The 13,219-nt window shown below is 43.0% G+C and overlaps 1 protein-coding gene across 2 annotated transcripts; it reads left to right on the top strand.

The window, feature by feature from the left end:
• The first annotated feature begins 2,696 nt into the window (after positions 1–2,696).
• On the top strand, positions 2,697–13,197 carry ADPGK (ADP dependent glucokinase). Of its 2 annotated transcripts, none has more exons than XM_072147811.1 (7): positions 2,697–3,550; positions 5,215–5,440; positions 6,323–6,385; positions 8,332–8,452; positions 8,535–8,731; positions 9,924–10,022; positions 10,600–13,197. In XM_072147811.1, exons 1-7 carry the CDS (start codon positions 3,324–3,326, stop codon positions 11,140–11,142), a joined length of 1,476 nt encoding a protein of 491 aa, XP_072003912.1. In that variant the 5' UTR covers positions 2,697–3,323; the 3' UTR covers positions 11,143–13,197. The 2 variants fall into 2 exon arrangements, with proteins under 2 accessions (XP_072003912.1, XP_072003913.1); XM_072147812.1 differs by having other exon boundaries at positions 2,698–3,550; positions 10,603–13,197.
• The last annotated feature ends 22 nt before the right edge of the window (positions 13,198–13,219 follow it).

The following is a 13,219-nucleotide window of genomic DNA, read 5'->3' as shown; positions in this document are numbered from 1 at the left end:
GAGGGCTGCTGTGTATAATACTACTAGGGGAGGGGGGCTGTGTATAATACTACTAGGGGAGGGGGGCTGTGTATAATACTACTAGGGGAGGGGGGCTGTGTATAATACTACTAGGGGAGGGGGGGCTGTGTATAATACTACTAGGTGGGCTGTGTATAATACTACTGGGGGAGGGGGGCTGTGTATAATACTACTGAAGGAGGGGGGCTGTGTATAATACTACTAGGGGAGGGCTGCTGTGTATAATACTACTAGGGGAGGGGGCTGTGTATAATACTACTAGGTGGGCTGTGTATAATACTACTAGGGGAGGGGGGCTGTGTATAATACTACTAGGGGAGGAGGGCTGTGTATAATACTACTAGGGGAGGGGGGCTGTGTATAATACTACTGGGGGAGGGGGGCTGTGTATAATACTACTGAAGGAGGGGGGCTGTGTATAATACTACTAGGGGAGGGCTGCTGTGTATAATACTACTAGGGGAGGGGGGCTGTGTATAATACTACTAGGGGATGGATGCCGTGTATAATACTACAGGGGGAGATGACAGATGTGTATAATACTATTGGGGGAGGGGAGGATGTGTATACTACTGCTAGGGGAAGGAGGGATGTGCATAATATTACTGGGGGAGGGGGGACATGTGTATAATACTACTGCTGGAGGGGGGGCCTGTGTATAATACTACAGGGGGAGGGGCGCTGTATATACAGTTGTAGGATAGTATATAGGTGAAGACCCTGGGGTAAGGGTTACTATCATCTGTGGTTAAAGTGCAAACATTACATTTTGTGTATGATACTTCTTGGGGAGAGGAGACCTGTGTATAATACTACTGGGGAGGGGGGACCTGTGTATAATACCACTGGAGGAAGAAGGGCTGTGTATAATACTACTGGGGGAGGCTGTATATAATACTACTGAGGGAGGGGGACTGTGTATAATGCTGGAGGAGGGCTTTGTATAATACTACTGAAGGAGGGTCTGTGTATAATACTATTGGGGGAGGGAGAATGTGTACACTACAACTGGGGGAGGGGAGGATGTGTACACTACAACTTAGGGAGCAAAAAAGCCAGAATCGGCTCTGTCTGTACCAATGGGAAATAGAAAGAGCATGCTCTATCTTTTCCCATGTTTACGGCCAGGCACCATTTTTTGCTATGGAGAGGGGAAGGGGAAGCAGTGCTCATCCTTCAACCTCTCGAACCAAACGTGTGCCACGCCAGGAATACCACACGTTTATGTAAAAGTAGCCTTACACAAACTTCACTACTAAGTTCAGTCCGTTTTCTATGGATTTCAATAGGATTGGACCTGACAATAAAACGTCTAGGAATCTTCAGTGCGCAAAATAAACAGGAAGTGGGGAAAAAACACTGGCCCCCATTTATTAAAGTGTTTGTACCAGTTTTCTGGCATAGTTGGCACATGGTATTTATGTAGTGTTTACGCCAGTATTATTTTTGCGAAACAATACTCTGCATCTAGAGGGGCGTTCCAATGCATATTCAAACTGGCCGCCACATTTAAGTTGGCAAGTCCAACAAATTTGTGGCCTATGCCCGTTAAACTGAGTGTACCAGCATGCACGATCGGCAGGTGCAGGATGCGCCAGATTAATAAAGACCGTATGCTGGTGCACCTAGCATTAATCTGGTGCAGCCTGCACATTACTAATAGTAAATCTTGGCCACTGTGAGTTGCGTTCATTAACAACTATCAGGACGTCCTAATAATAAAAGAATTAATGACAGTCCTGAAAAACACATTGGGGCACATTTACTTAGGACCTTGCGCCAATTTTCTAGCAGACTTTGCACATTGTTTTATAAGAAAATTACTTGCACATGTACTTAAGAAGTGTCTGCAACAAATATTTGTTGCACACAACCCTGTTGTGTCGCAGCTGCGCTATTCTTCACACAACACAAATTTTGTCATTGAAATGGGTGTCCCGGTAAAGAGTTGAACCTTGCGAACTAAAGCAGCACTACCCCATTCTTAGCAGTGATAAATCGCTAACTTTTTTTGGGAACCCTCCCATACAGCTAGAAGACCTGCCGTGCAGTACAGTAGGTCCAAGCTCACAGCGGTCCGGCATATTCATGCAGGGGTGGTTTGAGGAGGCGGTGCATGAAGCCTGGCAGTCACCACTGGCCTATGGTGTGGGGATGGGCGGTCCAAGCACCTCGGACCGGCCCCTCATGAATACACTGTAAGGACTCTTTCAAATGGCCATATGGGTGGTGTATATATGTCGGATATACAACCCCTTTAGGCCACCAATGGGCTTGCGGCGTGTGGTCCGGCATTCCTATTGTACTCTGCCGCAATTCCTGCTAACTTTATCAGAGGGTTCTGATAACGCTAGCAGTTAATCACTACTAAACATGGGGTAGCTAGGAGCCTGTTTTATGGGTGACAGGCCCTCCTTAAAGGTTCTGTCAGAGAAGTGCAGGGAGCGCCAGATTCATGAAGAACGTGGCCTGCACACTACGCAGGTAAACTGCACTGTTTTTAATAAATGTGCCCAATCGTGCGCAGGTGACCTAAAGAGATTTTTCCGTTACATCTTCATTATCTTCTTATTCGGGGAAGGCCCCTGGCGGTAACATACAGCAGTGCACCCAGTAAAGGAATGTGGCAGAGCTTCTCGTATAAGAGGCCGCGCTGTGATTTCCGGCTGTCTCAGCCGGCCGCTACCACGTTTCTATTATTGCTGTGGAGTCTCCGGGGAAATGGCGCCTGGCGTCTACACAGCGGCCTAGTGTTCCTCATTCTCCTGGACTAAAAGGTGCTCTGTGATTCGTGTACAGCTGGTGACGTGGACAGAGGAGCTGCGTGTCAGGCCTCGTTTCCATGTGTAATGAAAATCAAACCCCTCAGGTGACCTTCTGGAGTTATTGATTGGAGGACGAGAGCGACCTCTCTCTTTCCGTGGGGTGTACGCACTTCTCTATTCACAGTCACAAGTTACGCAGCTGGCGCAGTTGTGAAGTGTAGAGCAGGACCGGCGGTGGTCGGAAGTAGAATTGTGCCGCCTGTGCAGCCTGGAGGATCCGTCATCTCTTCATTCATTCATTCTGCTTCCCTTCGCTGCCTGTCCCTTGGACTTTGCGGATGGGTTATATTCATATGGGCGCTACAGGGAGATTGTAGTAAGAAAAAGGATGTGCGGTACCGCTCCGTCTGTATGAGGTGCTAAGACTTGATGAGCACAGAGTCATTTGTCAGCCTGTGTCGCTCTCTGCTGCTGTACAGTTACAGGACACCTCCGTCTCATTCATTACATACGGCATTTACTTGATACTGGATCATCATGTGGGCCAGAACCATATGTGTGGGCCTGCTGGCCTTTACTGTGGGACTGATCCATCATCTCCAGCCTGACATCCCTGAGGCTGCCCTGGAATACCTCTCCTCCTCCCTGCAGAGCCTGTCATCCAGGCAGACCACTGCAGGACCATCACTGGAAGAAGCCCTGGCCACTGCATGGGACCAGCTGATCACAGCCCCCAGCAGACACTGGGGGAAGGTGGCAGTAGGGTGAGCATGGAACCTGCACTGACTACTACTCTCTGTATTAGGGAGCCTATCACTAATGCTGTGTAATCTCCAGGCAGAAGGATACGGCTGGGGGCATTTTTCAAACTTTTTTTCTTTCTTTTTTGCGACTTTTGTTGCCGTTTTGCAAAGTTGGCCATGTTTGCTATATAAAATATATTTTTTCTGTATTTTTTAATACAAAAACTCTTTTGCGGTGTCTGTACTGTGCTTTGTGGGGTATGGGGGAGCGCTTAAAATGGGTCTCCTGGTGAAAGGTTCCCTTTAAAAATTTGCACAAAAACACTCCAGCTTACTCCTGGCATCTTACATGGCAAACAATGTAAAGCATCACTTCCAGGGCAGTTTTTTTGGGTTGTAACTAAAAGGTTATTAAAATATTCACTAATAGGCTACTACAAAGCCTTTTTTTGGCTTTCCTAAATAATTTTCTAGTTGCTACTTGGGTGCTAGCACTATCTGATGATTCTTTGCTTGACTCAAGGTTTGTGTATTGAGCCTGTTGTTTTAATTTTCTTGCTCATTGCATTTTGGAGACTTCTTTGCGACATTTTACAGTAGCTTGAGACATTTTTGCGACATTTGACAAAATGATGCAAAAAAAAAAAGGAATAGAATCTAATACCAGATATATGGTTGGGGAAAAACACATGCACAGGTGCAAATAAGCACCCGAAAAAAGTAAACTATAATAAATGTCCCCCATAGTGTTTTTCCTTGAAAAGATACAGCATACCTTTCTTTATACCTCTGCTCTTTCTAGGCTTATAGACAGTTATCATTCATGTGGGAGATCAGTAATGCATATATAAGTATCTATATAATTTCAATCAAAGGCCAAAAAATAACCATAACATATGTATTAATCTGCCCTCCTCCTTACTGCCGATCAGGCAACCTTTACAGCATGGAGCTATATTATGTGAATAAAGTGAGGCTTGAGTGAGAGAACCAATGCATCTAGAAATATGCTGCGGGCAACTGAGCTTTTAAAGGACATCTAACATCCGGCTGAAAGACTGTATTCAAATGAGCCTGAGGATCTCCAGTAACCATTAACACCTATGGAGCTTGGAGCCCCTCAGGCTCAATTGCATACAGTCCTTCATCCTTGTGGTAGATGCCCTTTAAGCTGATGAAGATTGCTATTACCTAGTTACTATAAGTGTGACTTCTGGAGTGCCCTCACTTACACCATAAAGGGAACCTGTCCCAAATCGCCCCATATTATTTTAGTACAAACCTGAAATAAATGGTGATTTTCAACTCCCATTAAAAAAAACTATAACCTTTTCCCTCTCACTGAGAAGAGCCTGTATCCTGCACAACTATGAATAGCCATGGGGCTGTTGGGCCTAGTACAAAATCCAGCACTATGTATTGTTAGTACTTGGCACTGACATGGAATTTAATTACCAAGCCATTGGCAACTTCCTTCTGTTGTGAACACAAAAGGAACAATCTAGAAATATTGTGAAAGTAATGTTGGGGAACTAAGAGGTCAGCACCACAACTGATCTGACCATACCGCTTCCACAACCTCATTTAAACTTGGCACAAAAATAAAGGATAAGGCTGCCAATATCCCCTGTAACTGGTACTGCAAACATTAAATATGGCAATTTCTATATTTTATGTGTATACAGAGTGAATGCATGTGTGGATGTGGTGGTCTCCGGGGTAAGCCTGCTGCAAGCCCTTGGACTGAAGCCCCAATCTGGAGGAGATCACGTGGTACTCTCCTCACAAGAGGAGCTGGCTGCTACGTTCCTGCACTACATGCAGCGAGGAGCAGCAGCAGAGCGTTTCTATAGCGATGCAGAGAGCTTTCAGCACATCTCCAGGACTGCCGCACAGAACCCAGGTGCCAAGGTAAGCCCCATGGACCAGATCTACATGATTCTTGTTAGATGCTTTTTTTGATGGTAGTTTGGGTAAAAATATCCAATAAGGTTGTGGTATACTGAAACTCCTGTATTAAATCACCTTTCCGCACCCCACTCCTGTGCTTAATTCTCAATGATAATGGGGTCAGTTATATCCACAAAATATAGCATAAATACCCCTTTAAAGGACATCTACCACTAGGATCAAGAATTGTAAACCAAGCACACTTACATACTGGTGCATCCTCTGGCAGGAACTTCAATTAGTTAAGCATCTTATTCTGTGGTTTAAAAAAAAAAAAAAAAGGCCTTTCAAGTTGTGCAAATGAGCCTGAGGGGCTCTGGTGTTAATGGAGCCTTGAGCCCCTCAGGCTCATTTGCATCATTTTAAAGCCCTTTTGTTTTCTTAAAAACAAGGGCATAGGAAGCTTAAAGAATAGTGGATCCTGCCAGAAGGGCACATATACAAGTATGTCATTGTGCTTGGTTTACAATCCTTCATCCTGGTGGTAGATTAATACAGTGTATTATATTTGTGTAGGGCTGCACCTGGTGTAAATACATGGCACTGGAATTTTTCTATTAGCTTCACCCTTTTCACTAACAATCAGTGGCGTTTATTTTGGCACCCAATGCGTTAAATAGGCCTTCTGCTTGGAGGTTCATGCTGCCAGGATGTCTGTTTCCATCCTGAAACATGGACCTAACTGTAGAGAGATTTCTAAGTATATCGGGTATAATCTGACATACAAAAGACATTAATGATGAACCTTCCTGTTGTCTGTGCAGAAAGTATACATTCCATCATGAAACACATCTGTTTATCTATTACATTCTAAAATGATTAGTCTTTTTGTCTCTTCCTTAGCACTTTGTTGGGGGAAATGCTGCTCTTATGGCACAGAGATTAGCCAGTCACCCAGATATTGAGGTAAGCTATAACTATCTTTACTAATTTGTAGGATTAAGTGTCTTATTTTAAAATACACCTATTGGGGGATATCATGGCATAAAGGGGGGAATAATCATAATTACTGGTAGTTTGTACACCATAAAACTGGAATGCAAACCCTGATAAATTCCCCCATTTTTTATAAATCAATGATCAATGCAAAGATTATAATTCCCTCCAATTGCATATTAAAGGAACCTGTCACCAGTAATGTCGTTTATAGATGGTGACAGGTTCCAATAGCCTATGCACAGGTGCCAGAGGGTCCATCACCCCAGCACAGTGTTTCAAAACAGGACTCAAAACCTCCCCCTGCCGTCCCTGGCCACCCAGGATGTGCTGTGATCAGTGCTGTTTTGAAGCTACACATCCTTAGCAGCCTGGGACTACTGGAGGAGCAAGGAGGTGGAGACAAGGCTACGTTATTATTGGAGCTCCTGCTCTGGGACCCGATGTTCTCCCTGTTCAGGAGACCCTGGAAGGAAGCTACAATGATAATTTGAATGTCTCCTCTTTCTTTCAACTGTATTGGTGTCCTCGGGATACCAATACAATTTAGCCGGTTAAGGACCGGGCCCTTTCCTGTTTTTTCATGTCCATTTTTCACTCCCCACCTTCAAAAATCTATTACTTTTTTATTTTTACACATACAGAGCTGTGTGATGGCTTGTTTTCTGCGTAACAAATTGCAAAAAACGAATTTGCGCCATTTTCTTGTGGGCTTGGATATTACGTCTTTCACTGAGCGCCCCAAATGACATGTCTACTTTATTCCTTGGGTCGGTACGATTAAGGGGATACCAAATTTGTATAGGTTTTATAATGTTTTCATACATTTACAAAAATTAAAACCTCCTGTACAAAAATTATTTTTTTGATTTTGCCATCTTCTGGCGCTAATAACTTTTTTATACTTTGGAGTATGGAGCTGTGGGTAGTGTCATTTTTTGCAACATTTGATAATATTTTCAATGATATAATTTTTAGGACAGTACGACCTTTTGATCACTTTTTATAGATTTTTTTTATAATTTTTAAAATGGCAAAAAAGTGCCATTTTCTACTTTGGACGCTATTTTCCGTTACGGGGTTAAACATGTTGAAAAACCGTTAATATATTTTGATCTGGCATTTTCGGACATGTCGATACCTAATGTGTTTATGATTTTTACTGTTTATTTATGTCAGTTCTAGGGAAAGGGGGGGATTTGAATTTTTAGGTTTTTTTAATAAAATTTTTTACTATTTTTCGGACTTCCTCGGGTACTTTAACCTTAGGTTGTCTGATCGATCCTATCATATACTGCCATACTACAGTATGGCAGTATATGGGGATTTTCCTCCTCATTCATTACAATGTGCTATCAGCTATGAAGGGGTTCAAACTAAATAGCCTCGGGTCTTCGGAAGACCTGAGTCTACCATGGAGACGGATCGCCGCTCCACGATGACGTCACGGGGAGCGACGAGCCTAGGCAAGTTGGCAGCACCCATGCACCGCTATCTTTTTGAGGCTGCTAGCAATATGCAGCAAAGACTTACCGGCTATGGAGAGGGCTCAGCCCTCTCCATGCAGTGGGACCCGACCGCCGCCGTGAATACACAGCAGGCGGTCGCAAACCAGTTAAAGCTGTGACAAAACAGGTAGCAACATGTTACTGCTTAAATTGCCATGTTGGCACTTTGCATTTAAATAAGTGGGTTTGGTTGTAGTTTGGGCACTGTATCAGCTCCTTCCCTACTACCTGTCATGTGCATTGAGCAGGCAGGGGAGGGAGGGAAATGGTGTAAAAGGAAAAGGAGACACAGGCTACATCAGTGTTCAGTCATGCCCAGCACACACGTAGAGAGACACTTTGTGATAGGGCCATAAAATCATATACAAAGGTTCCTATAGATGGAGCTCTTATTATCGTTTACCACAGGTTCTTCTTTGTGGCCCAGTAGGCCCTAAACTTCATGAACTGCTAGATGATCGGATACTGGTACCACCAGCCTCATTACAAGAACAGGATGAATACCATCTAATCTTGGAGTACAAAGCTGGTAAAGAATGTGGATACTTGTAATTATTGTTTGTGTAAATGTTGGTACCAGTTTTCACTGAAATACTATTGTCATCTTTAAGGAGAGCAGTGGGGCTCAGGTCACGCTCCAGCTGCCAGTCGCTTCATTTTTTCTCATGACTTGTCCAATGGTGCCATGACATCATTAGAGGTTTTACTTTCAAGCCTGGAGGACTTCCAGCCACAATTATTGGTTCTTTCTGGATTGCATATGATGGAGGGATTAAGTCAGGAGAAAAGAGCCAGTCGTTTAAATGAGGTAAGAAAATCACTTTCATGTGTTTTTTTCCCCTAAATTTCCACCCAGGGCTTAGAGGGGATAGTGACCTGGAAATTATTAAGTTTTACTGTAATTTATGAACTAATGAAACTTTGGATCACGCAAGGCTTTCTGTCTTCTACTTGGAGACTTTTTCAGGCAGGTCATTTTTATCTGGCAAATTCGGCTATTTGTTGATCAGCCTTGCCAGACCAAAGCTGTAATGGTCAGTTCAGCTTTTCTAGGTTCAGGCAGTCAAGTCCAACTAATAAGAGGGCGGTTCAATAAGTACTTGTGTTTGACGACAGAGGGCGTTCCTGAGTTGGTGTTATCATCATCGTGTGCTGTCATCTATCAAACGACGGCAAAACAAATTACGAACTGAATGATTGGTTAGTTTGGATTTGGCAGCCATTTGAGTAAGACGTGTTCCGTGATTTTCGCTAAAATGGAAAAAGAGCAGTATCGTTCAGTAATTCGCTTTTTGTTTTTGGATGGGAAAAAATGTGAGGAGATAAAAGAAAAGTTGGATGCTGTTTGTGGGGACACTTCATCATCTATGACCACAATTTGGATATTAGTTCAACAAATTTAAATGTGGGCAAACATCCGTTTTTGCACATTGTGCACCAGTTGTGATACTCCCCTGCCAATGCACAACATGCCCCCCCTTTCCCCAATATACAAGCCAAGTATAGTGCGATTTCTGGCACACTGCCAGGAATTGGAACTTATACCCCTGTGCCACCCTCATGCCAAGTGGGTCAGGGTGTTGACGCCCTGGCTTGGCATAGAATTCTGCTATTAACTGCGCCAGGACAAGGCATAGAATTAATTTGTCAGGAATTGTGACTTTTTAATGGGTTGCACGTCAGAAAACAGGTTTACAAGGCATGTTAATTTCCTCCCAGTGCATTTTTTTTGTCAATTCCAACACAAACAGTTACTGTGCGCTCAATACACTATGACCGGGTGTAATAGACCTCAAAGGAGGGCCATGAGCTGTCTGCAGTTTGTGTCTGATAGTTCCCCTGGTCATTTGCGTGAGGTCTAATGGTTCTGTAAAAATGATTGCTTTTTGAAAGCTGGAAAAAGATAAACGCATAAATAATACATTTTTTGGCAGAAAGTTGTTAAATTATGTTGTATTTCTGCTAGACTTACAATTTTTTTATTTGGCTACATCCTTTAGGCTGCTGTTGCTTTATCAGATGTTCCTACAGATATACTTATTCATTTGGAGTTGGCAAGCATGACAGATGGAGACTTGATGAGAGGAATCATTTACCAGGTAACCACTAATCTTTGAGAAGCTGAAGTATGTTTAAAGGGATTGTCCAGTTTAAGCTAATAAATGTTCTTGTTTCTAATATACTTTCTGTATTAATTCTATGCAGTTTTGTATATCTCTGCTTGCTTTCATTCTCTATAGGAAGCTTCATTATTTACTTCCTGTGGATTCCTGTCACACCAGTGCATGACTCATTAGTACAGACAGTAATCACCGGGCCATGGACAGTGAGCGCTGCTCACCCCTCCCCTCTCCATAGCTAATAACAGCACAGCCGTTCCTACGGCCAAAGATGGAGCTCAACGTACCGCTCATATATATGTTCCCCACAATGGCAGTTAGAATAGGGCCTTAGACTGTGTAATCCTCCGCACCATTTTGGACAAATCTACTCATGCCCAAATATCTTATTCTTACAGCACATGCACAATACTTGCTCGGTGTCAGATGGGTTTTGATTCATGTCAAAGTATGATCTTTCTCTTTGCATAGATATTTAACACTGAGAATGAACTGTAACGAACAGGGTTGTCATCTTTTTATAATGAGCTCATTTTCTTTGTGTTCTGTTGGTCAGCAGGTTTTCCCTCTGATAAGTTCTCTTGGACTCAATGAACAAGAACTTCTCTTTCTGACACAGTCAGCAAATGGTCCTCATTCTTCCCTATCTGCCTGGTCTGGAGTTCCAGATGTGGGAATAGTAAGCGATATCTTGTTTTGGATTCTTCAGGGTACTGGTAGTGAAGGCTCTCGTCTTACCAGAGTCCATTTTCACACACTGGCATATCATATCATCGCTACGATTGACGGCTTTTGGGGAAACCAGGTCGCTGCAGTAGCTGCAGGCGCTCGAGTTGCTGGAGCTCAGGCATGTGCCAGTCCAACCATTGACCCATCACGGGTAATGCTTAAAAGTCCATTGGAATTTTCTACATCGCAAATGGAGACTAGTTCTACTGCTAGGATCACTGCTAAGGAACCAGTAGCGGTGTGGAGTAAAGGAGGAGTGACCTTCCATTTTACACCTGTTCTGGTCTGCAAGGATCCAACTAGAACAGTAGGCCTGGGAGATGCCATATCAGCAGAGGGGTTGTTGTTTTCCGAGTCTAAAGCACAGTAAGGAAATGGCTCTTTATTACAAGAACACATGTGACATCTGCTGCTGTGCTGAACACCTTGGTGCTGCCTGATCTTGTTGGGGACAGATTTATCTCTGATCTCCTTAAATTAGGGTCCGGAAATCCAAATCCCTGATATGCTAGTTAAGATACTAGCAAATGTTACAAATTGATTAATATGTAATTTATTCTATTACTCTATCATTTTCCATTCCAAGCCTTAAAGGACATCTACCACCACATTTAGGGGTGGTAGACTGTCCCCAAATGCATGCTCGTTACCTCAAGGGTGATGGGGGAGTCCTGCTGCCCCGTTTCAGGACGTCTGCTAATCCGAAATATAGACTTTATACATTTATGCAAATTAGCCGCAGCTTCTCTCCGCTAGCGAGCACCTCCTCTCCGCTAGCGAGCACCTCCTCTCCGCTAGCGAGCACCTCCTCTCCGCTAGCGAGCACCTCCTGGCTCAGTTGGAAAATAATTTATGCACACCTTCTCATTGCTATTTGCCCCAGGCAGGCCGACCCCAACCACTGCAGACAGCCGGTGACGACACCAGGCTGTCTGCTAATCTCATGTGAGCATTACACCCTGCACAGCCGCACTGATTACCCTAAGGTAACAAAGATGCATTTGGTGACAGTCTACCACCCCTAAATGTGGTGGCAGATGTCCATTTAAAGAAGAATTTCACCCAAAATGTGAAATCTCCATCCTCTAGTAAATTAGAAGTTAGGACTATAGCCAAAATTTGGTAGTTATAATACAGAGGCATTTTTCTTCATTTTTATTTTATGGCTTTTTTTTACTTAAAAAATGCAGGATCAGATGGTGTCATAGGAAATTGTGATGCTTTCTTTATTTCAGATTTTTGATGTTCTGTTTTTGGCTATTGCAGCTGTAAAAGCAACTTTATGGGGGACATGTGTCACTCCTATTGTGAAACTGAACAGGCAACACATCACATGTATCACAGAGGGGTAAAACTTAAGATACATTGCAATGATTAAGTAGACCAACTACAGGAAACTTGAAAAAGTGGCAGCCGAAAAACTATGATACATGTGCCCCTATGAAAATTTTAATAGTCAACAGAATTCAGCTAAAAAGGGATGCTACCAGCTCTCCCAACTGTTATAATCTGCTGGCATCCTGTCATGGAGAAATGTTCTGTGATTTCTATTACCATACATTTATCACTTCTTTCCATTGTGGTGTTTATTAGATATTCCCATTTCAATCTGTAATGAGGTGGTCGGTGCACCCAGGACATACCCAGTGCACAGCTATTCCTCTCTGTAGGGAAAAGGATTTGTATGAGAAATATAGGGCTTCATTAAGAGGTGAGGGAAGTGCTACAGGTGGTAATAGCTGTGCTGAGGACACGACTTTGGTGTACTAACTGCCTCATTAGCATATGGATACAATTGGGAAATTCTCTGCTTAATGAACAGAAAAAAAGAAATATTTGACATGGCAATGCATTTCAGTGCAATATGCAGCCAACAGATTACAACACTTACAGCAATATTCCTTTTAATAGCACCTTCAAGGGTCTTGGTATAGAATGTCTACCCTAGAATGTGGCCATTTGTTGGATTAGCAGTTTTTAGGTGGTTTTGTATTTATAAAACAGTCAAACATGTTCTAATGTAGTATAATCTAAATGTCTTCCTTTTTATTCATCAGATTTTCAGCACAGGATATTATCCTTCTTCTTACTAAACAAACAAGTACATAGTATAAAAGCAGTGATAATTCAGCTAACATGTCACTTCCATTGGTGTACAATGTCCATGTGGTACCACACTCTAGGTGTATCTCGCAGGTCGTATAGAACAAGGCAGAGCAGCTTAGTCTTTACAGTCCTCTCTGGAACATTAAATGTGATAAGGAAATGATGATTCAATCTTTGCTGGGTATTCTACACTCCACTTTTTCTTCCTGGCTTTACTTGCATCTATCTCTGAAATTCGGGTGATGTTTTCTTGGGACCAAATATATTTATGCCTTTTCTTATTGTGTTGACCCTTTTTTTTTTAAATGTGGCCCAGGACACGGTAACTTACTTAGATGTCC

This window comes from Engystomops pustulosus, chromosome 4 (assembly GCF_040894005.1).
Source record: "Engystomops pustulosus chromosome 4, aEngPut4.maternal, whole genome shotgun sequence".
Taxonomy (NCBI): Eukaryota; Metazoa; Chordata; class Amphibia; order Anura; family Leptodactylidae; genus Engystomops; species Engystomops pustulosus.
This window is presented reverse-complemented; position numbering and strand designations above follow the sequence as displayed.